The sequence below is a fragment of the Chenopodium quinoa genome, unplaced genomic scaffold (genome assembly GCF_001683475.1).
Source record: "Chenopodium quinoa cultivar QQ74 unplaced genomic scaffold, ASM168347v1, whole genome shotgun sequence".
Classification (NCBI taxonomy): Eukaryota; Viridiplantae; Streptophyta; class Magnoliopsida; order Caryophyllales; family Amaranthaceae; genus Chenopodium; species Chenopodium quinoa.
In genome coordinates, this window is record NW_018744239.1 from 6,937,997 (window position 1) to 6,965,940 (window position 27,944).

The 27,944-nt window shown below is 35.0% G+C and overlaps 2 protein-coding genes across 3 annotated transcripts; one reads left to right on the plus strand and one right to left on the minus strand.

Annotated features, from left to right (window-relative positions):
- Window positions 1-3,340: 3,340 nt before the first annotated feature.
- LOC110694414 (serine carboxypeptidase-like 50) lies at window positions 3,341-4,934 on the plus strand. Its single transcript, XM_021871587.1, has one exon. It carries the CDS (start codon window positions 3,416-3,418, stop codon window positions 4,754-4,756), a length of 1,341 nt encoding a protein of 446 aa, XP_021727279.1. The 5' UTR covers window positions 3,341-3,415; the 3' UTR covers window positions 4,757-4,934.
- Window positions 4,935-5,424: 490 nt separating this feature from the next.
- Window positions 5,425-27,918, minus strand: LOC110694413. Of its 2 annotated transcripts, none has more exons than XM_021871585.1 (26): window positions 27,584-27,918; window positions 26,974-27,086; window positions 26,499-26,625; window positions 25,487-25,585; window positions 25,113-25,181; window positions 24,741-24,875; window positions 24,572-24,640; window positions 21,582-21,637; window positions 19,915-20,074; window positions 19,137-19,301; window positions 17,758-17,842; window positions 17,439-17,669; window positions 17,222-17,316; window positions 17,078-17,120; window positions 15,989-16,146; window positions 15,581-15,691; window positions 12,302-12,370; window positions 12,070-12,213; window positions 10,777-10,851; window positions 10,508-10,684; window positions 10,320-10,405; window positions 9,337-9,391; window positions 7,567-7,692; window positions 7,336-7,449; window positions 6,023-6,139; window positions 5,425-5,937 (listed from the first exon to the last, which is right to left on the minus strand). In XM_021871585.1, the coding sequence occupies exons 1-26, from the start codon at window positions 27,692-27,694 to the stop codon at window positions 5,872-5,874; spliced, it is 2,856 nt and encodes a 951-aa protein (XP_021727277.1). In that variant the 5' UTR covers window positions 27,695-27,918; the 3' UTR covers window positions 5,425-5,871. The 2 variants fall into 2 exon arrangements, with proteins under 2 accessions (XP_021727277.1, XP_021727278.1); XM_021871586.1 differs by having other exon boundaries at window positions 26,499-26,617; window positions 27,584-27,917.
- Window positions 27,919-27,944: the final 26 nt, after the last annotated feature.

Consider the following 27,944-nt stretch of genomic DNA (forward strand, 5'->3'; position numbering starts at 1 on the left):
ATTTAGAAATGGTTTTATGCAAATATTTTGCACTTTAAGAGATTTTGTGCTAAGTTTCTAGACGAAACTTCTTTTAAGAGGGGTAAATTGTAATCCCCCGTATTTTTAAATATTTTATAAATGAAATTTTATTTTATTTATAATATTTATTTGTATTTTTCCGGAAATTTATTTCAAAAGTTTCAAATTATTAATTTGGGTCAAAAATTATTTTAGCACAAATTATTTTATGAACCTTCGTTCTATAATTTATGCTCATAAAAACAAAGTCTAGTCCATTGTTATTTATTTAATTGGCCCATTATTTTCATGAGGCCCAATTTTACTCTACAACTCTCCCCTGTAAATACCCCATGAATTCCCAAAATTTTCCCCTCACAAAAGGTTAGTTGATTTCTTTTCTCTTTATTTTATTTTATTTTCCTTTTTCCTTTATTTTTCTTTTCTTTTTTCTTTTTCTTTTTTTTTCTTTCTTTCTTTTTCCTTTCCTACGTGAGTTTCCCCAAGCTCAATGCCAACCACTTTTACCGCCAGCTACCTCCGGTGCACCCACCTGCCGCCGCCGCTGCCAGATTGTCGACGACCACCCTACCGTGGCCCACTCTTCCTTCCCCTTTGTTTTGTTTACTATGCATAATTGTTCTGGGTTTTGGCTTTATTGTTTGAAATTAACTTAATTAGTATGAAAAACTATATTTTGATGATTTAAAGATATAATTTCAGATTAGATAATGGTTTTAATTTTTCAGATTTTACAATTATAAACCTAGGGTTTTAATTTATTGAAATTGGGATTTTAGGGTTCTAATCAGTAATTAAATTGGAGTTTTTGTACCTAATGTATTTTTAATGATTATTTAGGCGTAAAAACATATTTTAAAGGAAGTTTTAAGGAGCTTTTAATCTAATTATATTGCTGGAAATTTATTTGGGTATTAATATTTTATTATTGATTGTTTTCTAAGAGGTGATTATTCCCTAGGAGAATTTTAAGTGATTAAAAGTGGCACAAAGAATTGTTTACACGAGGTACGTATATGTTTACTTCATTGTAAGTAGTATCATGTTTAGGTACCAAAAGGAAAAGAACTTAGTTTCATGTTTAGAGAACTCTTGGATGGAAATTGTTTGGTTAAACATTGAATTAATGCATGTGCATATGTTAATGAGACATGTTTTTGTGAATTGATTATGTTTGTATGGAATTATGGATGCAAGCATGTTCAATTATATTGGATGAGCTGTTTGTATGGATTGTTGATACAAGCATATTTTATTGGATTGGTTTGATAATCACATTTGGATTATTAAAGGATTGGAAATGGTTTTATGTGGAATGAATTTTCTAATTATTCCATGAGGTTATTATTATTTTATCTATTATTCAAGAATGACTTGTTAGTATGTTGAATAAAGGTGGATTAAGTCGAAATGGCTAGGTAAGCTGACTGTGTTCAACAATTTTGGATATTTTGGAATTTAAAGGAATTAAAGGTCAATTTGTGATGTGATCATCATTGTCTTAATTAAGATTAAAATTGAATCTCTAAGATTGGTTGTGTAATGTTTAATTGAATGATGAGTTAACTATTAATTAAACTTGTAATCACGTAAAGTGAAACATGGATGAGTAATAAAACTTTGGAAAGGGTGCACTTCTAGAGTACTGACAATTATGGGTTGGGGTACACAGTGGTAGCCCGTGGCTTTCCGAGGCTTGTTTGATCAACATGTCCTTTTTTCTTTTGGTATTTACAGTTCTTTTTTATTATGAAAGTTAGATGGGATCCTAGACTAACTTTGTGAGGATGGAGTCGCACCCATTCTTGCATCGCGCTATATTTTTTATTTTAAATGGTCATTTGTGACCAAAATGATTTGGTGGATTGGACAACCTCGTCTATTGCTTACTCCAAAGTAAATTAATTAAATTAAATATAAAGAGTCAAGTGTTTGGAATTGGTTAGTAAGTATGTTGAGTTGATTGAATTACTTAAGTGGAGAGTCTTGATTAATGAATACATGTTGAATGTTATTTACTTTAATTAGTTGAGCATATTAGGTTTGCTGCGTTGTAGCTTGTATAATGCTTTGTGTGTTTTCTTTTGGTCATAGCCTTCGGCTTTCAATGACCCTATGATGATCCAATTATTACACTTGTATTATTGGGGAGCAGTATTGTACAGGTTAGCTTGATGATGTGAAGTTCAGGAATTTGCCATACCATTGTCAAGGGTTTGGTGTGATTGAGAATATTTGATTCTTGTGTTAAACTTATTTATGCTTTGCTATTTCGTTCATGTTTCGGGTTTTGAATATTGGTTTGGTTTTGAATAAGGGTCTTGTATGATTCCAGTTTGTAAGATTTGACTTATTGGTTTTCTAAACTTTGTTATTTTAAAAACTTAAATTTGGTTTCTCCGCTGCGATACTTTGATAAAGTCATAACGTTTTAACACGTAGCGGTAACATGTAAATAGTTCTCCACTATTTTATTTAAAGTAAGTGGTTTGATAAGAGAGAATTATTGGGGTGTTACAAAATCGGTGCCGGGTTAAGTTTAGATCGGGTTAAATTCGAATTCGGATTAAGTTCAGATCAGTTACAGACCGGATTTGGGTTCTGAATTTATCGGATTAAATCGAATTAGTTACAGTTCAAAACGAATAACTTTTTTCGGATTGATTCGATTTTGACACCTCTAAATATCACTCCCTCGTCATTTGTCAGACTAATGAATTTCATTTTCAATTAGATAACGTTTTCACGTTTTTCAATCCATTTGAATAACGCAAGCACTTGCTGACCATCAAAGGTCCCTTGTGTTGAATCCCACTACGTACCTCTATGCGGTAGTCGCTATCGTTGAAGCTTATCAATGTGTTTTATTTTTATTAGGGAAATTCTACATTATAACTCTCTATTTTTACGGTTTTTAGATTGTGCCCCATCTTTTTAAAAATTACACATTATAACCCTCAGGTACAGTTAGTAATCATACGACGACCTTACCGTTATCCCGCCGTTAAAAAATTCCATTATGTTATTATAATCACCGTTAGTCATGGAGCCCACACTCCACTAATTAATTTTTTTTTATCGATTTACGTGATGAAAAATGTTCCATTAAAGGTTTTGGAGGCCGTTTTAGTCCATATGATACCAAATTGAGCTCAAATTTGCAAAAAAAATAACGTAAATGCCTCATTTTGCCTATTATAAAATGCCTCGATTTGCGTGTTATTATTTTTTTAGCCGCGGAAATTGTTCAAGTAGAATTGAAAATTCACCAAACTAAAGATGCTTTAATACGCGCATGTCACGTGAAGACTTTATATCATTATCCTCATCGTCAATCATAAACTACAATGCTAAATAGTAAGCACCACTACACAAAAATACACAAGCAAACACTATGAAAAAATTCATCCGCTCATTATCTATCTTTCTTCTTCTTTTCAATTCTACTCCTACAATTAGTTCATCATCCACCCCATTTACACCCGAATCGCTTCCTACTAAATTCGGCCACTTAGTCGTAAACTCGACTTCTAAGTCGTCTATTTACTACACTTATTATGAAGCACAACAACCTATTTCAACACTTGCAAAAACTCCACTTCTTGTATGGCTCCAAGGAGGTCCTGGTTGTTCCTCTATGGTTGGAAACTTCTATGAGCTTGGCCCGTGGCGGGTTAACCATAAGATTGAGTTAGAAAGAAATAAAGGCGCATGGAATCGGATATTTGGGCTTTTGTTCTTGGATAATCCAATTGGGACAGGGTTTAGTATTGCTGCTACACCAGAGGAGATTCCAAGGGATCAACATGGTGTAGCTAAACATCTTTTTATTGCTATTAAATCATTTCTTGCATTAGATAAAGCAGTATTTGGAAATCGACCCGTTTATATTACTGGTGAAAGTTATGCAGGAAAATATGCTCCTGCAATAGGGTATTACATAGTAAGGAGAAATAGTGAGCTACCAGAAACTGAGAGGGTAAATTTAGGCGGAATAGCAATTGGAAACGGGTTAACTGACCCGATAACCCAGGTGACAACCCATGGGTTGAATGCTTACTTTAGTGGGCTAGTGAATGAAAAGCAGAGATGGCAGTTAGAGGAAGCTCAAAGGGCGGCGGTAAAGTTGGTTATGGAGAGGAAGTGGAGTGAGGCAACTGATGCAAGGAGTGAAGTATTGAATTTGCTCCAAGAGATGACAGGGTTGGCTACTTTGTATGATATCAGAAGGAAAATACCCTATGAATCGTACTTGGTTGAGCGGTTTTTGAGCAGTTCTGAGGTCAAGGAGGCGCTAGGGGTGAATAAATCCATGGTTTGGGAGGACTGCAGTAACATAGTAGGCGAGATTTTACATGAAGATGTAATGAAGAGCGTGAAGTACATGGTGGAAATGTTGTTACAGAAGACCAAGGTATTGTTATATCAGGGGCAATGTGACCTGAGAGATGGGGTGGTTTCTGTAGAGGCTTGGCTGAAGAAGTTGAAGTGGGATGGGGTTCGGAAGTTTGAAGATGCAGAGAGGAAAGTATGGAAAGTAGAAGAGGAGGTTGCTGGGTATGTGCAAAAATGGGGGAGTTTGACTCATGCTGTAGTGTTGGGAGCAGGACATTTTGTGCCCACTGATCAGGCTGTTCATTCGCAGGTCATGATCGAGGATTGGATCCTTGAAAAAGGAATTTTCGCAAGAGATGAAATTGAGATTGTATCACGACGTCAAAAGAATTTTCTTTAAAAATGTTGAAGGAATTATTCTATTAATGCTAGTCCTAAAGGCTTCAGCAAGGAAATAACAGTTGCGTAACTCTAGCTTTGAATTGTCAAAATCGAATATAAATGTACCATTGTCTTTGACAATATGATATTGAAAGGTTGTGTAACATATAAAGCAGTGATCTGAGAAAGTTCAAGGATTGGTAGTTTGGTACATATATTTCTATGACAAATAACTCTTTACGCAAAAGGTAAGGTCAATAAAAAGGTAAAAACGTTGAACTTTGATCATGTAAAACTAGCAGGCTGTATCTACAATCTTATTCTGGTTTCAGAAATGCATTGCAGGCCTTACCATTGGTATGTCTCGTTTTATTCTACGCGAGTTTGGAGAGAGAGAGCAGGTTGGAAATCGACAAAGAGAAACAATGCTTTAGTTGGTTGCTTATAGAAAGTAATTGCCCAAAACAAAATCCAGTTATAGGGCTGATTGAGAGGGACAGTAAAGAATACTCAATTGTTCCTGTTTTTGGGAAGGTACCATAAGGAAAGGGCGAGCCTGCGAGGATGCTATTTTGCTTTAAAACTAAATCCTACTTTGTATTCTTAAACCATACAAATGTGCAAGAAGCACAGGGAAAAAAATAACTAAAAAATATACCAGAAACACAGAATAGGTAACAGAAGAAATGAGATACACGTTGATCTGTATCTAATAGCATGCCAAGCCTATCTGGGGTGATCTTTCTGTAATTATTCACAATCGATATATCTGAAAATTATGGTAAAACGATTTCAAGTTCTCAAAAGCTTTGAAGTAACATCCAATTGATTCTGCTTTCCTTTCCCTCACATTTACTAATGAACGAAACTTATCCGAGCTATAAATGTGGGCAACAGAACACATAATACCTTGTGCAAACCCTATCTGCTGGAGATAAAATGAAGGGAAATGAATAGATATAAGATGAAGGAGCATCTGTTTCATCACCATCAATATCTATTTTATATACCTTTTCTGAGATTTGTATACAAGAAAGGAACTCGCATCCTGTCTTTGGTATAACGACAGATGGAAATTCCTTGGAAACTTTTCACTGAAGTCTAAACAATTATCTTATATAATAATATTACCACCTACCGACGGCGTCTTTGATAAAGTGAATAACCTATGAGGGCTGACACCAAGAAAGTCCATAGTACCTGCCAAAGATAGCATAAAATATTGGTTTGATATAAACAATAAAAAAACAATTCGAATGAGAAATAGTGGGAGAAAAAAACATACAGTATTGATTGTTTGCCACCGTTCAAGCCTCTTGATTCTGCACTGCAGGTCTTCAATTGCATTTTCAATTGCTGCCCCTTCTCTGCCTGGAGAGGATTCTGAAGCCGAGCTACTTCCCTTCAATAAGTTTAGAGCATTTGTCAAAGCCAAAGCTAGGTGGTAAAATGTTAACATTCAACATTGAGACTAGGGCATTCCTTGGACTATGAATTAGGAAAGCCAGCAATCACTAAATAACCAAAAGTTATTTTCCAAGAATACATAAAAATACAAACTACTCCCCCTATCAAGTGAAAATAACCACATAACCACACCCCACACTCCAAAACTTATTTTCCACGAATACATAAAAATACAAACTACTCCCCCTATCAAGTGAAAATAACCACATAGCTTAGTGCTTGTGTGGTTGAAAATGAAAAGTAATATGAAGTCTTGCCTAGGAAAATTTATTTCCCACGCAGTTTCAAATCCTAGGAATGCTAATTGTTGTTTGGTTGAGCATGTCAAGAAGTTATACTTCAGACAGGAAGTTTCACTTACCCAAGGGGACTCAAGTAAGTAACTTCCTACATTTTGTTTGTAGAAAGTTGATCTTTTTCAGAAGTGCAACTTCTTTGGATTTTGCAAACCAAATAACTCCACCTCCCTAGAAATTTTTATTTCCCGTGGATTTTGACATAAACCAGACGAGCATTATACACTTTTAAGATGTATGGAAAATTCTGTGGTATTTCATTGGAAAATAATGGTTTGTAGCTGACTTTTCTAGGATGACCATATTAAGATTTGACTTTTCCAACAATTGTTCTCAGCTTCATAAAGTTATTAAAATTGTATCCTTTATTATGTGGGTTTAGAGCAATATGACCTTTCCCAACAAAGAAGTACATCTATTTAGAGCACTTAATATCCTGTTATTGCACTCATCTCGTCATCATAAGATCAGGTTCACCAAACTATTAGACAGTCAGCACGGTAAATATTGTCCACAGGAATGCATTCTAGTATCATATCACACTAATCAGCTTTCCAATGATGAATTGACCCTACAGCATATTGGCATCTACAAGCACCAGGTTGCTTCTAATAACTACCACACACCCCAAATCTGTAGGTACAGAGACATAGAAACATGACAATACATTTATTTTAATCCATTAATCTAATTACTAACCCACCACGTAATCAGACATAGCCAAGCCAGTAGAAAGAGCTACTTTCAATCAGAGAAATATGCCAATCCCATTTGTTCTTCATTTAACAAGACTCATCACATAAAGCAGATTGATAAACAGTCGAAAAACGAATACCTGAGACTGAATGATTTCCACAAGCTCCTGCAATCTTGCAGCTTGCTGAGTGTGGACTCCACTGGAGTCTATTGCCAGGGCTGGTAAGCTCTCTAATATTATTTGCAGATAGCTCTGAAACAATAACACATTAGCTTTTATAACAGGCCACAAAGATATTCTATTTATAAAGCTACAAAAATTGCAACTAGAAAACCATGGAGGAGTTAACCACAGGTACAAAGTCCGAACCTTAGTGGTGTATGAACCATCAAGCCCTAGCATTGAGCCTGCAGCCACTACAGCTTCCTTGTCAACTCCTTTAATTTGGATATAGGGACTTGGCACATCTTGCAGATTATCAACTTCAACAAGAATCTGAAAGAAGATATCCAAAGTGAAATTTTCTATAACCGAAAACAGAAAATTTAAGGATAATAAAACAGCTTGGAACCATCTTGTATACACATAGTTATCTTGGAAATTTAAAGGCAAGAACACATACTAAAAGATAGAAGTGGGTCATGCCAGCAAGTAGGCTGGCAGCCTGGCATAACCCAGCACAATTTCGCCACAGGGCCCCACGGCAATGCCTGGCAAAAGGGGCAACAACAAAAAAGACCCAAAGACCCATGAGCCAGGCATATCTAGTGGCCTTCATTAAAATTATTTTTCCATATCATTATTAGTTTTTGATTCAATTAAATTTCTTTATTCAAACGCATTTTTATTAATAAAAACAATGTTTCAAGCGTTTTTCAATACCATATTAACATTACTCCCTCTGTTTCTGATTTACCTCAACACTTTTCTTTTTTATCCATTTCTGATTAACCGCAACACTTCTATCTTTGGTATGGGTCCACTACTATTTTATTATTTTCTCTCTTCAACTAAACCCACTTTTACTACTTTTTTTTTTATTCTTTCTCTCTCCCACTAAAAATTATATATACCCCAACAACTATACTTTTCATTATAAAATCCCCACTTTGGTCCCCTCCTTATATGTTTTCTTAAACCATGCACTAGGCCTAGTATTGCAATTAATCCGAAATGGAGGGAGTAGTATTTTATAATTCATACAAAAGAATTAAAAATGACTTGAAATCATATAATAACGGTTTCATTTGAATTTTAAAACATGAATGAATGATTTAAATAAATAAATGGAAATTATTCATGTAATTTGGTACTTGAAGCCATCTTCTCATGTAACCCTCACATTTGCACCGTTCCTATGGTAAAGACTGTCACAGTTTCAGTTTTGAAATATCAGTTCCAAGCAAAAGAATAAATTAAAAACCCACACCCTCCCTTCCCCTTGCTACCATCTCTACAAATCCCCTCCCTCCCAACTGCTGTAGCTACTTATTGTTGACTCCCTCACCCAACACTTTTTCAACAGCTCACTTCAACCCACCAGTTACCAACTCTTCAATCTCGCTATGATCAGCAGAGATGATGATGGAACTACAGTTTTATAATTTCTATAGAACTAAGTGTGTCAGATACCATTAAAGTAGCATCTAGTTCTAGAATACATGAATCTACGGAGGAATAAGATTACATTAAACTCATAAGATTTGACTATAGATATCTTTTAACCAAATCACAAGATATTCTTTATAAAACAATGTGCTTATTCAAGCACAAAACACACAGCAAGATCCTTGCATTTTATGCAAATAAACTCTCTCCCCACCCAGTCCCTGTTACTTCATCACTCTTTGAAACAGCATTTTATGACTATATACTTATACAACTTTCGATGCTGAGCTCCACTGCATGTTTTAAGCAGCTCTTATAATGGGCAGAAAGGGGCGAAAGAGTTGTAAGAATATTTCATCTAACTACAAGTTATATCAAGCCATAGAAAATTATCCCAACTTCTTATTTGTTCATACATAGCAGTATGACAGGAACCTATGGATCTGTTAGAAAGTTCAATATATTCATTCTAGCAACAAGCTCAAATTCCAAATTCATAAAAAACTTTAATGAGCTCAGGTACTGTCTAACCTTTCCATCTTGGTATATGTACGCTGAAGCTTCAATGTATGCTAAAGCTTGATACCTGACAGCAGATTCTTAATAATTTAATTACAATATCCCTAGCTTAGAAAACTAAATGAACAACCAATGGTTTGTACAACATTCTACAATCATAATCAGCACAATGCTACAATCCATAGCCAAAAAAAAAAAAAAAAAAACAAAAAAAAAAAAACACAGCCAGAATAAGGGATAAAAACCAAGGCACTGAAATGAAACAAGATTCCTCATTAAGAATACAATCTTTCAGGGGCATATCTGAAGACATTTTGGCTTGTGGAATTAAGAACTACCATAAATTAAGATTGCGGAATTACCAACTGAAAACCATTTTTGCTAGCTACAAACCTATTATTGGGCTAGAGTGCTAGACAACTCTTTTTCGTAAATTAGGAGTCTAAGCAATTTATCTAAACCACACCCTCCAGCCACCTTTTCAAAGGCAGGATCCAAACAAACAGAAACTATATTCTAATGTCAGAAATAATACAAGTAATACGAAAGAGTTTGTGCAATAATTCAAACTAGCAACTCCACTAACCTCTAATCTCCCCCCAAAACTACTTCCCTGTTCCCCACAACTATGATCTAAGACATTCCAAACTTTGCCAAACAGAACAAAGCTTTATGCAATGTCTCCATCTGCTTACTGTCAAAATCAACCTTTAGAGATCTCAAAGTAAGATAGGCTGCAAGCAGTGGAAAACCAGTAACTAGTTGATCTTTGCTGCAACAATATTAGGTTAAGCCAGCTTATCAGGCAATTAAATTCTCAAATCTATCATAGGTGATTATAGGCCATATCAATCTATCAACAGGTAATTATGATACACTAGTTGACAAGTTACATCAAGCCAGATTTTTCATGGAGTAAATGAAGGTCAAACCAAGTAAATTAATAAAAACCAAAATTACTGGACGTGTTATTACAGAACTATGGAACAGCTTACCCAAGATTAAGCAGCCCAACCACTGTGCTACTACTGATATCAAAATCAACTTTGGGTTGGATGATAAAGTTCCCTTCTCGTATTGGCTGAAACATCGTAAACAGATAAAGAAGGAAAATTACCAGCCGCAAAGAGGAACTACATTAATTACTAATTAAATGTTGATAGATGGAGAACTAGATATCAACCTCTCGTATCAGCAATGCAAATCTTCCCTCACACATTCTGACTCGTATACAATCACTTTCCGTTAAGTGGCCATTAGAAGGTATTCCAGGAAGCCTAAAATATATGTCAGTAAAGTTCTGTACTGAGCTGCAGACCTTAATAGAGTCAAGAATCTTCAATATATCTTGATAAGCAACCTGTTATATAAAAATTGAGATAGTTTGTTAAGAAAAAAAAATATATATTGTATATAGATCAATTCTAGGAAGGGAGCATCAGATGTACGTACTTGCTTGTTACTTTTCAAGACAAATAATGAGCTTTCAGGGGATAAAACAGGATCAAAGTCGTTTCGAATTTTGAGCTGCATATAGAAATGAGGCAAGTGTTATCATATCTTCTGTTTTTATCAACAAATTTGTTATGCGATGAATTTGTCATAGCAACATATTCTAATTTTGATATCAGCAAATTTCTGATTAAGTGAATCTGACTTTTGTTCTCATTTCATATATTCCATTCTCCTCACCTCTTTATTTTATTTTTTTAATATTTATAAAATGTATATTCTTTGCACCAACTTGAAACTTATAAATGACAAACAAAAAGATTTTTGGGGATATTTTAACTCTGTACAAAGATCTACAGCTTAAATTGAAACCAATTTTGGCCATTATTCAACAATAAAATGGAGTACAATGTTCATCACTTCATAATATTGTTTCTCTATTTTCAAATGCACAAGTAGTCAAGTAGTACTAACTGAAGGTTTTAAGCTCTGCAAAATTTGGGCTGAGCCTAACAAATGGCTCCCAAGACAGGCTTTGGGTCATTTGGGCTTGCTCACACTCATATCAATATAAAAAATTAAAAAAAAATAAAAAAAATAAAATTATGGACAAAAGAAATTTGTAAAATTTGTTGTCTGTTAATCATTATAAATTTTTAGTGCCTCAATTCATATTTGAATAAAAAATAGTAGTCTGTTAATCATTATAAATGTTTAGTGCCGCAATTCATATTTAAATAAAAAATTGTTGTTTGTTAATCATTTTGCTCTACTCAATTCCACAATGATCCTCATTATCTACATAACACAGAAAATTCTAAGATGAGGATTCCCTGTTACTTAAACCCCAACCTTTACGTAATAATGGCTGGGAGAATTTCCTAATTTGAAACACTCCCATTTCTGAAACTCCAAGTTGTTTACGAGCTACATAGCTCAGTATTAATTGATATATGACTAAATAAATAAACAGAATATTTGACTTCATACATATGTTTACTTATTTCGATATATGAAAAGTTCCGGTCACTAATTTAAATTTTACACTGAGATGCTACAAGAAAATGAGATTATCACAGCTACTGATCCTACTATTTAGAAAGAAGAGATAATCTTAATGTTACTTTTAGTTAATGTTGAAAACTATCACAATTTAGACTTATTACAGCTTGCAAATTCGATTCCACTCTAGTACAGGTGAAAATTTCATATACCAACAAATTTGACAATTCAAGGCATCACTTGGGCATACTACTATATCATTTTTCAAGAAGCTAATAAAAGAATACCAACATGTGCATGAACAAGATGAGGTTCAATATGCTGCTGGAACATGGGGAACACTGCCATCATTACTTCATTTTGAGACATAACATAACCAACTCTGCTCTTGTCCCTTTGAACTCTAGAAATTAGGTGTGAATGGACACCTCCCACCTGTAATTTATCAAATCTCATTATATACATTGAGCATTGTGCCCAACAAATAAGCAACATTCAAAAGAATGTGGAGAGTAATTCTTACAACAGCAATCCACAAGTCCAGTGACCTTCTAATATCGGGATGCAGAGCATAAACCCCTTCAAAGATAACCTGCAAATATTGGATATAGTAAGTACAAAAGCAACACAAAAAAGATTTTCTTTGAGCACACAAGGCAATTTCAGGTAAAAGATCCAGATATACCACTAAAACTACAAAAATAAATAAATAAATAAACAAACAGCTAGATTATAAAACAATGAGGCAATGAGCAATCATAGCAAGTTAATATTCAGATGACTGCAACAAGTAATATTTGCTACATGAGAAAAAGAACATTCACTTAAAAGCAAAAGAACAATACAAAGCAGGGAGGGCCATAAGTCCACCACAAATCAAAGCAAAAGAAAAAACAAGTACTTCAACCTCGCAAAATATCATATATGGACATGTAACTATGGAAGGAAAGCATAATACACCACGCATTACCAGAGAGTAACCAAAGAGGAATCCCAACTCCTGAACACAGAAAAAACCTACCATCCACCCCAAAACAAAACACCCATAAAATGGCCAAAAAAGCAGCCTGCAACTAAACTCATGCCACTTACACCTTTCAAACCTCATATATTAAACCCGTAAATGACCCCAGATCACAATCAAATCAAATAAACTTTCCCAAATGAAACATCACTGTGCGTAAAAGCAAAGACAAATGATACCTTGTATCCTCACTAACAAAATACAAAGTAAACATGTCAGCCTGCATAATTGCATATTACCCCCTCTGGTGCTTAAAGATTGCCCAAATTTCCTTTTGGTTTGCCCCTTTGAGTTTTCCCTAGTTCCTTTATTTGTTGATATGGTCCCACAGTTATATTCTCTACTTTATTTTTACCTCACATGCTACAAGAAAATACTACCTACTCACTCAATACAACTCTTACTAAAGAGAATTGTTGATATAGGGACAATCTTTAAGGGATGGAAGAAGTACTACATACTGACTTTCCAAAGCTAGCAACCTAGACAAATGCTTTTAATTGCTTTGGAATCTTAACCTTAAAAATAGAAGCAGTAACAAGAAAAAATTGAGTATTTGTTGATTTTTAAAGTGTTTGTAAAAGATAATACAGGAAAAAGACCCTAAGGGCCCTAGGAATCAGTCATCCACACATTCCTTTCGTGGGAGCCTAACAAAGCATAATCAAAGGATCACAAAAATTCAGTAAAATAAAAGAAGATTACACGAAAAATGGCACCTTCCCTCAACCAAAAGAAAGAAATATGAGTATCACGTGCAAAGGACAATCAATAGATAGAGGAAAAAAAGGATACTAAAAGACTGCTACCAAATTTTTTTTCAATAATAACAATGTGCTCTTTAATCTTTATTATCTACCATGTACTTCACCAAGGAAAAGTAGAATGAAGAGCTTAAGGGGCCGTTTGGTTCGCAAAGTGAAATCGGAATGGAATGGGGAAAGGGTATGGAGGAGAATGGAATGAAACCCTTGAAATTTGCTATGTTGTTTGTTTTAATAACAAAGGGAAACAAATCCCACCAGTCCCACCACCACACCACCACCTAATTCATTAACTTTCCACCTTTTCCATCAACCATCCATCCACCAAACCACTCACCGCACCTCCCCCACCATTCGCCGCCCTACGCCAACCCTCCCCCACCCCCCCTGCGCAGCTCATCCCTCCCCCAAAAAACCTCCCTTAGCCCAGATCCTCCACCATCATCATAGTAAAGCTCGTAACTCCCTCCACCACCAGCAACAGCGGCATCTGATTCCGATGGGGCCCGCAAAACGATTACCGGATTAAACGGTGACCGGTCACCACCATTTCTCCGACTCCGACGAAGTCTAGGCTAGAGGAGAGAGATTCACGAGATGAAGCAGAGTTCGAGTGCGAACTAGGGTTTCCTCCGACCATGTACATCGCTGTAGCCGAAAAACGACGTCACCTGGAGTCGGCGAGAAGAGAGGAGGAAAGCTGAGACGGAAGCGGACGACGGATCTAAGTGGAGGGGAGGGTTATGCGTGGGTGAGGGAATGATTATCCGGTGAGAGGAGGGGTGGCGAGGTTCCAGTGAGGGGCGGGGGATGGCGACGACATTCCGGTGAGGGGCGGCGAAGTTTCGGCGAGAAGTGGGTGAGGGTGGCTGATGTGAGTATGGTGGTGGTTGGGGAAAGGGAATGGGAAAGGCTGGGGGGTGGGGAGTGGGAGTAGAAGGTTTTTGGGTAATCAAAGGGGAAAGGGAATGATTGAAATGGAAAAAAAAAACAACAAAGGGAATGATTCCCATGGAATCTCATTCCCTTTGATTATTACTGCGAACCAAACGGCCCCTAAGACCCTAAAGACCTGTAAGTCAAAGGGAACAAAACTAGAGCGGAGATTGCCACAACCACTTCCCAATTGAAGATATGTTTTAGCCCCCAAATTATCCAAAATACAGAGTTACAGACCATCATTACCCTTATACCTAAAAACACAATTCCATCCCACAATATAAATCTTCTCCTAACCAACCTCAAACCACATGGAATCCTCTTCTCCTTTAAGATTAATCACATAGAAATGTTAACTATACAGCACCACACTCTTCCAATAGTTTGTTTAAGTCCATTCCAATTTCCATCACCAACTTCTCTAGCATCAGATTTGGAAAATATACAAAATTATTTTACATCATCAAAAGAACAATTACCTGATAACTACCTTTACATCTAACTAGTAACTACTAATCTCACACTAATATAACACCTTAAGCACCAGACTTTAATTTTAACCCCCACTAAATACCTAAGTACTAATCAAGTAGACAAGTATGTTGTGATAACCCTCTTTAACTGCTCATTTAAAAACTATAATAATTATAGAAAAAAAAAGGGAGGAGAAAAAATCCAAATCGCGTTCATTACAGCATAACTACTAAGAAAATAACTAAAAGTAAGCCACACTTGCAGGAGAGTAACCAATCATTTTTGCAAGTAAAATCTGTCCAAACCAGCAATATCTCCACCATGGAAGATATTCCCAGTTGGGAGGGTGTAGTAGAATAAGGGTTACCAGGTTTGAAGCACATAATTTCTGAAATCCATAAAATATAACCAAAACAATTAAATATCCTAGTCAAGCCTCTAATGTCCTTAACTCAAAAATAAAATTCACAATAATAGTCCATCGTCATTTGAAATATATACAAAGAACTTGAAGATCAGTTTCCAATTTGAAGCTTTTTCTGTTTAATCAGCTTAATAAAAATAAAAATAAAAAAACAAAAATAAAAAGAGTGCACCTTACCACTCCACAGTCTTCAGAAACTTCTAGGTCCCTAGAGCCACTCCGAAAACCACTCTCCAGATCAAATATGGGTATTTTTGTTCTCCTACTCTTCCGTATGTCATCAATGTTCTACAACAATAACAAAGATGTAAGAAAACAAGGAACAATATACTATCTATGAAAAAAAAACATCAAACTGCATTAAAGAAACAATAAGTGGACAAGGTTTCCTCACAAAGAAACAGAGAACACAATAACAAAATTGCCCAATTCCTTAGTATCTTCCCCATATAAATTTTTTAAAAAGCTCCAAACTCCTTAGTCCATAAAAGACAGATGGTAGTTAATGACAAAATAGCAAGGTAAATAGTATAGATGAGCCACCATCAAAAACAATTTTCTTACAAAGAAGTTACATATTCTCACCTTTGACAGCAAAGAATGATCAAGTGAGCTGAAGTCATCATACTTGTAGTCCTTTACATGCTCAAACTTGTAGTAGCTCTCAAGGGAAACAACCTCACAGCCTATTATGTTTGCCATTTTGTGAGCCAGACTTGTTTTGCCAGAGCCACTTGGACCGCCTACAGCAGAAAAAGCAGGGCAAACAGAATAAGAGGAAACTTATTAACAAAATAGAGTTGAAAAAAAAAAAAAAAGAATCTCATAATTGAAGCCATCAGAGCACCAGCTGACAGCCTCACAAATGTGTACATCAAAAGCCTTGTCAGTGTCAAGGTTGCTCTCTCCACATGCCTCACCGAGACCCCTTGCACTGCTGCTCAAAACCCTTAGTCTGCTGATTAAACAAAGCAAAATCATGCTTCAACTTCGTCATCAGTCCCTCTCCCCTAATACACATGCATTCATGCATGCCCGAAACCCTCAAAAAAGGCAGTGCCTTCTGTAAGCTTATACACTATCCTAAAAGATCAAACTCTGCTTTATGTTAAGTTGTTGGAGCATGATTGACCTCGGAATTCAAACACTGCTTAGTATTGGGCAACATTACAAAGACAATTTGCAGTCTTAGCCACACTCAAATTGTTAAGAGGAGAAGTCTCTTAGTGGTGCATAACCAGGAAACTTGGGTGTACTCTTCAAACATTCAAGAGTGGATACAGATTCAATTTATGGGCTATGACAGGGAAATCAAGAAGTTGCTATGGCAAGATGCAGTGCTGGCAATCTTGTGGTGCATGTAGATGGAAAGAAATGGTTGAGTTAATTACCATCCCACAAAATATAATGTGAAAGCAAATGTTGGCTTCATTATGGGCTAATGTAGCTGGGGCTTTCCCCAATATTTTCTAGGAGAGATACAGAGGAATTGGGATAATCTGTAAAAATGCTAAAGTTTCTTTGTTTAGATTTCTAAGATTTGATAAAACAATTATTTTCTCATCAAAAAAAATGGAGCAGCCATATTTTTTTGGGATGATATTAGAGCATGAATAAAGGCAGATAAGGGAAGATTATAGGGGACAGGGTAAAATAAAGAAATAGAGATCAAACCTATCCCAACTATGATTGGAAGTCCTTTATTCTCTAACAGAGCCTGAAATCACACAGCGAAGGTAAAACCATTACTTATTTGAGTCAAAATAGGTTATAAAACTAAATGAATAAGAGCAGAAAAAACTTTCCCTTGGTTCTAACCTGTATAGCTTGAACAGCAAGTAGCAACCCTCGATCAAAGTCATATGAATCAGGCATTGGAGCAAGCTGCATACTGTCCCTGCAAGAAGAGGGATCTGCAGTTGTTTCATGAGAGAGCTACAGACAGACAAATAATTGACCTAGTATAACCAATGTAAAACAAAAAATGAAAAAACCGCTTGTTAAAAAATCTATTTCCAGGTAGAGGTTTACAAACCTAAAACAGAAGCATCAGCACTTGATGCTGCTGAGATAAAATGCCATGTTGCTAAGACAGGTTCCATCTTGGATTTGGTAGGTGATCGAGTCCATGGTTGAGACAGATCTTCAAGCTGACTAACAAAATTAGGAGTAACACGAATAGGCCGTGGTGTAGACATTGCTCTTTCCAGATTAGGTGTCGTTGAGGTACTAGTTAGGGGTGGTGGTGTATTAAGGCGTGGTACTCCTGTAAGTTAAATTTTAAAATAAAACACATGTATGGACCTTGCACAGAAATTAATTCCTTTTGAAAATTTAAACAACGTGATGCTAACCATTTTGCTCAAGGATTAGCTCTAAATATGATTTAATTATCCAAGGTCCGCAAACACCCAGTCTCAATGCTTCAGCTCCAACAGTCTAGAAAAAGGAAATCAAGCAAAATCAGTTAGGTAATCTCCTGGCCCTTTTATCTGGGCAACAATGCTGCTGAGGCACAAACAAATGTCATGCCACATATGCATAAAAATAACCAACTAACCAAGTATATTAATGTGTGCATAAAAATAGTAGAACTTGGGGTATAAACAATGGTTAAATAAGTGCATAATAGGTATAGTTTCACATCCTTGAAAATGAAGAGGAAAAAAAAAAAAAAAAAAAAAAAAAAAAAAAAAAAAAGGTACAGTTTCACAAGTCATGTCCACGAGAAAATCAATGTGCAATAATAGGACTTGGCTGTTTGGCCTGCCACACCCATGTCACACAACCTCACCAGGGTGCGGACATGGGATATGGGTCCAAATCACATGGAGTAAAACACTCTTCACATCGGTTGAAGTGTATGTTTATATGTTTTAGGGTTTTTTTTTTTTATTGGATAGAAAGCCCATGGAAGATTTCAAATAAAGTTCAATTACAGGAGAAGAGGAAAGCAACTTACCTTCTTTTCCCAATGTGTTTAAATTTAGTTATCTTTTCACAGTTTACCTCATCATCCCATCTAGTTGTAACCTACAGCAGTAATTCAGTTAAGCTTTCATTGCTTTTTTGACTTCTTGAATAAATGGTCTCTTTTTCAAGAACATGTTTATTAAACAAAAATAGTTGGCCTTTATAATTCTCCAAATCAATCCCATCAAAAGAGCTTAACATTCAACAACATTAATTTTAAGCCATTTTTTCAAAATACATAAATAAAGAAAAATTGATAATTATTTAAAAGTTACTACAAAAAATTATCTTATATCCCAAAAAAAAAAAAAAAAAAAAAAAAAAAAAAAAAAAAAAAAAAACTAAAGCCAAGTCCAAATCCACACTTGGGATTCTTCTAAAACGTGTTCCCAAGTCTTTAATTTTGATATTGGAAGATCCAACACTTGGATCCTCATACCTGAATCTGAGCATCATAGGGAACATGCTTTATCACAAATTTAAAAATCGATAATTATGCAAACACTTGATCACAATTAATAGCATTTAAAATGCTTAATTGATAAAAGAGATGAGCAAACTTCTGATAATTTTAGCAAAAGGCATCTTCTTATAAACAGCTCCTGATAATATGTTGACAAATATCAAGGGAAAAATTAGGTTTGGCTAGGAACCATCAAGCATATCCAAGGTTGGCATCTATAGGCCAGATAAAGATCAACAAACAAACAAAGATGATAACGAATATAGATATTGGTTGAAATGGGAAGCCAGGGCTTACCTTTCGATTACTACCCCTCACCACCATGAATGTTTCACCAAGGGAGTCAATAGTTTCAAAAGCCAGTGAAACCTCTCCAAAGTTGAAAGTCAATGATGCCCTTTTATAGCTGACGACAACATTATATCCTAGTTGAAGCAAACCACCAAGTGTCATCTTCCCGACCTGCTTTCACATGATAAAGGGGATTACAGTCAGAACTAAGCATGATTCTTTATGATTTAATTTCTATGAACAATAGTCACATAGGACCAATTGCTGAAAGGTAAGAACAGGCAATCAGATACTTGAGGTAGTTCAAATGGGGGTATTTTACATAATAAGTGGTAACAGGATTACAAAGAAACTCCAAGTTACAATTCTTGTCAAACCATCAAAATTAACGCTCACAGGATTACAAAGAAACTCCACTTTGATATATGTTAGTTGGTCTCATATATGGCAATTTTTCATAATCTTAATATCGCCTTGAGTTCAACCAAATTGACAACTAATTTTTTTCAAATATCAAGCTAAAAGTTGAAAACATGAATACAATTTACACCTGAAGTAAACGGTATTCGCATGAAATCATAAGGAAACATGAGAAAGGCAGGCCCTCAAAACATAATATTTGTAGGGATATCACCTATGATGACAGAAGTTGTTAACCTTTAATATTAACAGCACAATTCACATAGATCACATGTGCTAGTAGGCATTTAAATTAGTCTCAAATTGCTCATGAAGTTCTAATGCTATGCTTGATAAGTTCATCAGTAATAGACTCATAACTTACCTCAAATTCTGCCTTAGGCCGGATGATAAAATGTTTATCAACAATTCTCTGATCACCAAGTGAAAGGTAATAACGGATTCCAGATTGACGCACTTTGATCCAATCATTAATCCGAGCTTCTTCACTTGCTGAAGGGGGCCGAAGGTACATCTCAATAAAACTAAAAGAAAACAAAACAGTCACAGATTGACTAAAGCAAATCAAGGTATATGTATACAGTGACTCGTATTTCTAAGACATGATTTAAACAACAAAACCGCAAGGAACCTTAAATTGACCTTCAGCATTGTCACGTTTCCTAATGGATTTTCATCTTAACTTTACATTTCAAGGTACCTTAAGGTTGTGAGGCACAGTCGCTAGAATCTAGTATTAAACTACGTACAATTCAGAATGGAAACAAACAACATATGGACCTAGAGTTATGTACAAGGTATACCTCTTTAGAAGGCTATTCCAAAACAAGACATTTAAAACACATATCAAAAGAAACCACTTCTGATCAAACGAATAACCTATTGTAAAAAAAGATACAATTGTAACAAAATAAATTTAAAACACATAACAAGTATCTGTCATTTGAGAAGACATAAGTCTATAGAAGCAAAGCAAGGGAAATGAAAGTAAAAATGGTCTACTCAGTTAAAGTCTTAAAGATGATAAAGAGTACAATCAACCATTGATATGCTCAAAGAATTATAAAAGTAGGCATTAAAAAACAGAAAATCCTCTTAAGCCATCAGAGACAAAATATGTAAAAATTGGCAATGCAGATTCGAAGGAAGTGACAAGGATAAGAAGAAACATTAGAGCAAGAAAATGAGAAACCGAAAGGACAGGATAGAACAAATGAAATTGAGAAGGTGAGAAAGTAAAAGGCAAGGGAGAATGGAAGACTAGGAAGAGAGATAAAGGAGAAAGGACGAAGAAGAATACAAGGTCAAAGCAAGTAAAAGACAAGGGAGGATGAAAGACTGGGAGTAGCGATAAAAGAGGGAAGGACGAAGAATAAGACAAGGTCAAAGTATGAAAAGGAAATGAACTAGAATCCTTCTCTATTTTCATTATCATCTTTTCTCTTTCATACAGTAATTTTAGACATAAAAACAGAGACCAAAGAGAGTTTCTCATGTCAGGCTTATCAATAATAATCCCCCTCTAATTAAAAAGTATCAACATAGAAAGCCACTGCATTACTAGGTGCAGTCCAACACAGTCTAGTACTGAAAAGGCCCATAAATATAATTGATCACTCCAAATCATAAAGCATGGGGAGGGAGGACTGCAATCCGAGGCACTTTGTTTTAAAATATTGGTTTAAACAATAGATGCAGTTCCGCACAAAAATTAGCCATGTACCAATCCCAGAAAATGATATAGCACTGAATTGATTTCTAGTCTTGTCGCCAAACTAAACAAGTTTCTAAACATGATCATTTATTGCTCAATATACATTTGAAAATGTCACATTATTATGGCATAAATAATGGCCATCACAAATAGACATGTTATAAACTGAAAAGGGTCAATCTGAATGAACCTTAGAAACAAGAGCTTAGTTAACACTCCCTAGGTGATATAGAAAACTTTGGGATGTTTCAAACCTACTGAAATTATACATATTATAAATAGCACAAAAACTAAAAAGCAGCTACCTCAGCACTTACTTATCTGTTTGCGCCTCCTGCCCACTCAGCGTGTAATCAGAATGTCCATTTGGTAACTGTAAAAGGGGCACTAATATCAAAAATAATTAAATAAATAAAAAAATATGTGAAATATATAAACATTTACACACACACACACACATTATCATGTATAAATCAGCGCACAAATGCTACTGAACATCATCATATCTACACTGTTTATAAGTTCTGTCAGTTACTTCCAAAGATAGCATGAGGTTAGGATGGTCTAAAATGCAAGTCAAGAATGGGCTCATCTTCATAACAAAAGCAAAATATCTATACCAGACACATCTTCCTATGGGAAATTAAAATAACCAAAGCAGAAACAGGTATCAACATGTGGACGAATTAGCTGTCTTCAACATATTACATGATATGAAAAGGCAATACTATCCTGAACGTGAAAATTATAACTTAAAAGCCAAGTTTATGAAAAAAGCTCCCTTCAAAACAGCCTGCAAGTAGGTTGAACTTTGAATAAGAAGCCATAGAAATAGTCCTTTCCAGGTGCTCACAAATTCTGGCCTTAAGTGTTATCATTCTTCCACAAAAACAACCTGCCTTCAGAAAGATAACATGCTACCCAGTCCACCAAAAAACCTATCCTCCACTTCATGACCAAAACCTATGAAACAAACCCAGTATATATTCCCCCACAAATACCAGGCAAAAGTTTATTGTTCTTCCAACATATTACAACAAGCACGCAGAACTTAGCGACAAAAAACATCGGTACAAGTCTTACGAGAACATTAGAATACTAAAAGGCACAAAAGGATCAAACATCTGTCGTTCCCACACCCCTTGAGTCCTTAGTTATAATCATATATTGTGACAGTGTGGTACCAGAAAAACATTCATGATTGTGGACAAGTCAAATCCATAACCTGTATTTCTTCTATGGTCTTGCACTTCCTCTTTCAACATACTCCCTCTATTTTGTAGCATTTCAATGTCTCTCACCTACTATTTCCTCTTAAATTGTTGGACATTACCTAGTAAGGCTTCAAAAGCATACTTATTTTCTCTCTGACCCTCTCAATACCTCAGATATTTACATTCTAATTGGCAGTACAAACCCAAAGTACCATGGAGCAAGGCTGGTGTTTGTCACCTACAAGAGTGTATCTCTCCAGATAAGGTGCTACTCCGTTTCCCTAACTGGACATTTTTCACAATGTGTAAAGTCTCACGTATATCTCTACACTACCATGCAGGACTAACCAACAGAATCATTCTTTCTTTGCTCATAGTGATTAAGTCTCTGCATCAATTTGTTATCATACTCTTTGTTCCTAAACTTGCATGAAGTACTCAGTTAACAAGAAGTCAGCATTATCAGCATAGATTACCCCATAAAGCACTTATTCACCAAGATATCTCTCCAAAATCCAGCTCAAATGTGATGCCTTCCCCTGCCTCAATTAACAAAGAGATTGAATTATCAGCATAGAGTACCTCATAAAGTTGCATGTTTTAAGCATTGACTGGTCCATACATCAACCAAAACCACTCTATTTGACTGATCCTTCACTACATATTAAATATAAAAAAAAAAAAAAAAAAAAAAAAAAAAAAAAAAAAAAAATAGAAGGGCTTAAAGTCAACAATGTCACAATATTTGCTTAAAATCATCTCATAACATTAAACTCTTTATTTTTCTATGACAAATATAATTCTTATTCTTTACAATTAGTAAGCCCATAGCCAATTCATGCTGCCTCAATCAAGAACCTTAAATTAAAGAGCTATCTTGATGGTTTGATTTGTTTAAAAATGGATTTCCTCCATCATAAGCACTGTAAATTACACAACACACTCTATTTCCTAATCCTCTCAAATGAGTTCATAGGCTTCTCTTTCATTCCAATTCCTTTGTATGCTGAGTCCACCCCATTCCATAAAATTCATAGTCAAAATACAAAAAGTCACCCACATATACTCCTACACTTGGTTGCAATAAACATTCCCTCATAAACACTTTGAGTAGAAAAAGTTAGCTATCCCAAAGCTACTTTGCCATTTTGGAGAATTTCCCCAACATGAAAAACATGGTACGAGGAAAATTTATCTTCTTCTGAAGTGAAATGACATTCTTTCCCTCCCAACAGTTTAAAATCCTAGCAACTCCATTTGAATGTCTTTAATGCTTTCTCTGACTCTTCCTTAAGTTTTTTAAGCATTAAATTCCATTATTATGTTTCTGTCAATCCAGCGGCGGTAGGACATTGTAATTCCAAAAAGAATCACTTTAGGGGACAAGTAATAAATTGAATCCAAGCTTCCTACCCATTGTTGTCTCGTGCTTTATTACTTGTGCGTTGTTGTATGATTTATATTTGTTATCACATGTTTTAAAATTCATTCAAACAGATAAAATCCTACAAGTCCCAAATAGATAAAAGGTGTCGTCGGACCCTGCTTGTGCCAGCCTCAGTTAGCTCATCCGTCTCACGTCCCTATTGTTGACTTCACTCGTGTTGCCAATAGGCAAGAGCGCTTCTAACTCAATGTTTGCTTCCGTTGGTTGGTTCTCACAAGACCTTTTCACATCCGACTCGTGCCCTTGTCACTACTGCAGGAATCCGACGTCAAATCACACAGACAATGATCAAAACACACGGACCATGAAACAAAGACAAAATACAAGTCTTCCTTCAATAAATTCTCCACCCATGTAGAGCTTGTCATAAATAAAAGATTCATTTGCCTGGAAGCTTTTATTTATCTCATAGGTTTCCTCTTTAAGTAACATAATATACTATGAACATGATATATGTGGGGTTAATCTGATGTCACAAAATAATGGTATCATCTGTATCATCTATATAGGTCCACCCTTGGCTATTTAATCATCTTTAAACAGTACAAGAAGCTCATTTTGACAACTTCAGTCATATAATATTAACGATATATAGTATTCAGCAAAATAGCACAAGATAACCCAGATGGCCACCAAATAAACAAACCTTGCTTTTACATTTCAACTTGTAGATCGCCTCTCTAAAAGATGAAACAAAGCTGTTGTTAATTCTGATCTGCATAAAGCATCTCGTACAACAGAGATTATATAAGAATATATGTGGCAACACTTACATAACAGGGAAAAGCCAAATTAATAAGTAATTCATAGGGAACCTGTGCATGATGAAGGTCTGGCTCAATGTGCTTTCTGAACAATGGAAATATGCTGTCAATGAGATTATCCAAGGAGCAAGAATCTCCAATATCATATCGAACCTTAGACAGAAGACTAAAATGAACACCACCAACCTGCTTCAAAAATAAAGTACAAAGGCCAGGCATGTAATTTTACACAAAACTCTTAAAACAAAAAATGAAACAGAGAAGATAAGCTGTAAAAGATGCAATCTCAGATTCTCACCAACAACAATTACAACAATAGAAAAATTTTACAAAAAATATATAAAAGAACCTTAAGGTCTTGATAAACTAAAATTTCTAAAAGGAAAAAAATAACATAGAACAGGTGAAAGGAAGACTAATTACCACTGCAACCCGAATGTCCAGCAATGACCGCAATTTTGCATGCAAGGCATATGTACCATCAACAATTACCTGGAAACATGTAACATAAAATGTTGGGCAAAATATTTTAACAATTTCCATTGTAAAATAAATAATGCCTCTTTTCTAAATTTTTTTTGGTTCTACCAACTTTTTGTTTTGAGGTTTTCCTTTTGTTCTATGACTTCTACCCACTTTTTCTTTATTCTATATTTGACAAACACCTTTTACCAGCTTACCATCAATCTCTTTCACTTTATCTACTTTTTTAAATCACAAACCAACTCCCCTAGAAACAAGAGCCTAATGTAAGTGGGTCGAGAAAAAAAAAATAGAAGTAGGCAAATAAAACCCACCACTCCAGATGAAGTCCCCCTTATGATTGTTGACCCAATACGTCGCTTTTCTTGGAAATCAAATACTGGTACTGCAGTATCTTTACCTTTCATCAAGTCCTATTCCAAAAAGAGAAGTGGGCTTCAATATACAAATTTACATGATTAGCTTCAATATAAGCTACTTCAACAAATGAAATGTCCGTATCAAGCAAAGCATAGTGAATGGATATTAAGCTGGGAGAATAGGCAATCAAGAGCCCCAAATAATTACAACTAGATAAAAAGGCTTTTCGGCTAAGAGGAAAAGCTAATGTCAAATGGATAAACTAAAGAGAAAATCATTCACAAAACTAATTTACAATGCATCGATAACTTTAATTCTTTATCCTATGCAGATACCAATGACCCACACTAACAAGTACTCTAAATAAAAAAACTTCTGCCTACTAAAAATACCAACGTTGTGGAAGTATCAAGTCAACAGACCTTACAAAGGACATACTACAGCTTCATTTCTTCCATCTCATTAATAATAAAAAAAAAATTAAAAAAAAAAAAAAAAAAAAAAACACTAACTAATGTAGTCTTTGAGGACCTAAGGGGTCAATCAATCATCTGCTTATTACAAAAACCCTACAGAAATATTGAGCTTCAAGCTCACCAAAACGCTCTTTACCAAAAAGGACTTAATGACCTTAGAACTAGCTCCAATCTCCAATTTCCTCAATACAGTTAATTCAGGGTGTTAAAAACCCTAAAGTAGTGAATTCCCTCGCAAAGTAACCTTACTTGTAAGAAAATTAGCGGAGAAGGTTATCAAACTTCAACAAGAATGGACATTTATGACAGCTCAGATTTGTACCAAAGCCAAACCATACTACACGAACAACATTATCATCCTGTTACATACAAGGTCCTTCCGAAGAGGTTTTGACACTTCATGATTAACTGAGAAATTCTAAGTCAAAAAAATGTGCATAATCAAGCTTCCTTCCCAGAAAATAATAATAATAATAAGCTTAAAACAAACCTCCATATTACTAACTAATGCTTCAAAGTCTATAGAATCCAAATCATTTGATTCTTCAGCTCCCTTCCGATAGTTCTCCATCAATATAACAGTACATCCAATCACAGATGTCACCTTTTCTGCCAAGCTTCATAAACCAGCACGCATTATATAACACTATCAAGTTAGCAAAAATCATAAAAACAGATTTTTAGTTAATGAAATATCTTAGTAAACATCCGCCCCTAAAACTTAAAACCAAAGGCTTAATCAATCAAAGATTTAATTTCCATGAAATGATTGCATAGTCACAACTAATGAGAGTACACAAGACATAGTGATGAGCATATCTCAAATTCTCAATCAAAAGTTCTAAATTCAACTTAACCCCACCCCACAGCAAAAAAAAAAAAAAAATAAATAAATAAATAAAAAAGGGGACAGTTTGGAGATTAACAAACGATGTCAATTAACATAGAGATGAAGATGAACACACCTAGTTTTGCCCGAGCCATTAGGACCGCCAATTCCTACAGTCACAAAACCTTGTCTCTTTTCGCGGAGTTCTTGAATTGATTTTATTAGCAAATAACATCCATGGTCAAAAGACTGCCATCAATCCAAGACCAACAACCAATAAGTTAAACTAACAGAGTGCATGATCATAGAATTAACAAGGTAAAACAGTTATAGCCACAATAACCATCCAAGTTGAAAATTAAATCTAACCAACAGGTTCGAAGAGTTCGAATATGACTAAAACAAACAAAATTCATTTATTAATAAATAAAAAATATATATATTCATTAAATCAAAATTATAATACCCAGGATTCTAAAATTCTTAAATAAACAATTCCACAGTATACAATCGATGAGAAACTATTCATTTCATCCTAAATAGTTAATAACCATAATCCCACATATTAATTATTAAATTAAAAAAAAAACCCCACAAATTAAAACCCAAAATTCTATATTTAATGCTCAAAACAGAAATAAAACAATTAAACCCATCCTGAAAAGATTGATGAACATTGAAATAAACAAAAATGATCAAACTACATAAAAATATGATTTTTAAATAATCGAAGAAAAGAGTCGTACCACATGAAGAGGAAGAGATTGAAGAATCGAAGAAAAGGAAGAAGTAGAAGGTTGCTGAATATAATCTCTGCCTCCTTCTTCAAAAACTCGCTGCACCATTGTATCATCCATCAACTTTCTCTCTTCTTCAAAACAAAAACAAACACCCAATTCAAGAGAAATGAAGATTCTGCAACCAAAATTGGTCCTTTATTACAATTTATATGAGATTTTTGCTTTTGATGAAACTTGAGATTGAAAAAAGTAAATGGGTGTTGTGTTGAGTTGTGTTGCCCCCACTAATAGAATCGGTTTTCCGTTGAGTTATCGGCAGTTCCACAATTCACACTACTATGAGAAATGGAATTGAAAATCATTTTTA

Excerpts from the sequence above, each read along its gene's own strand:
- LOC110694414 (XM_021871587.1), top strand. The coding sequence starts at position 3,416 with ATGAAAAAATTCATCCGCTCATTATCTATCTTTCTTCTTCTTTTCAAT.
- LOC110694413 (XM_021871585.1), bottom strand. The coding sequence starts at position 27,694 with ATGGATGATACAATGGTGCAGCGAGTTTTTGAAGAAGGAGGCAGAGAT. Across the intron at positions 27,087-27,583 it reads AATCTCTTCCTCTTCATGTG|TCTTTTGACCATGGATGTTA; the intron begins GTACGACTCTTT and ends GATTGATGGCAG. Across the intron at positions 26,626-26,973 it reads AATGGCTCGGGCAAAACTAG|CTTGGCAGAAAAGGTGACAT; the intron begins GTGTGTTCATCT and ends TGGTTTATGAAG.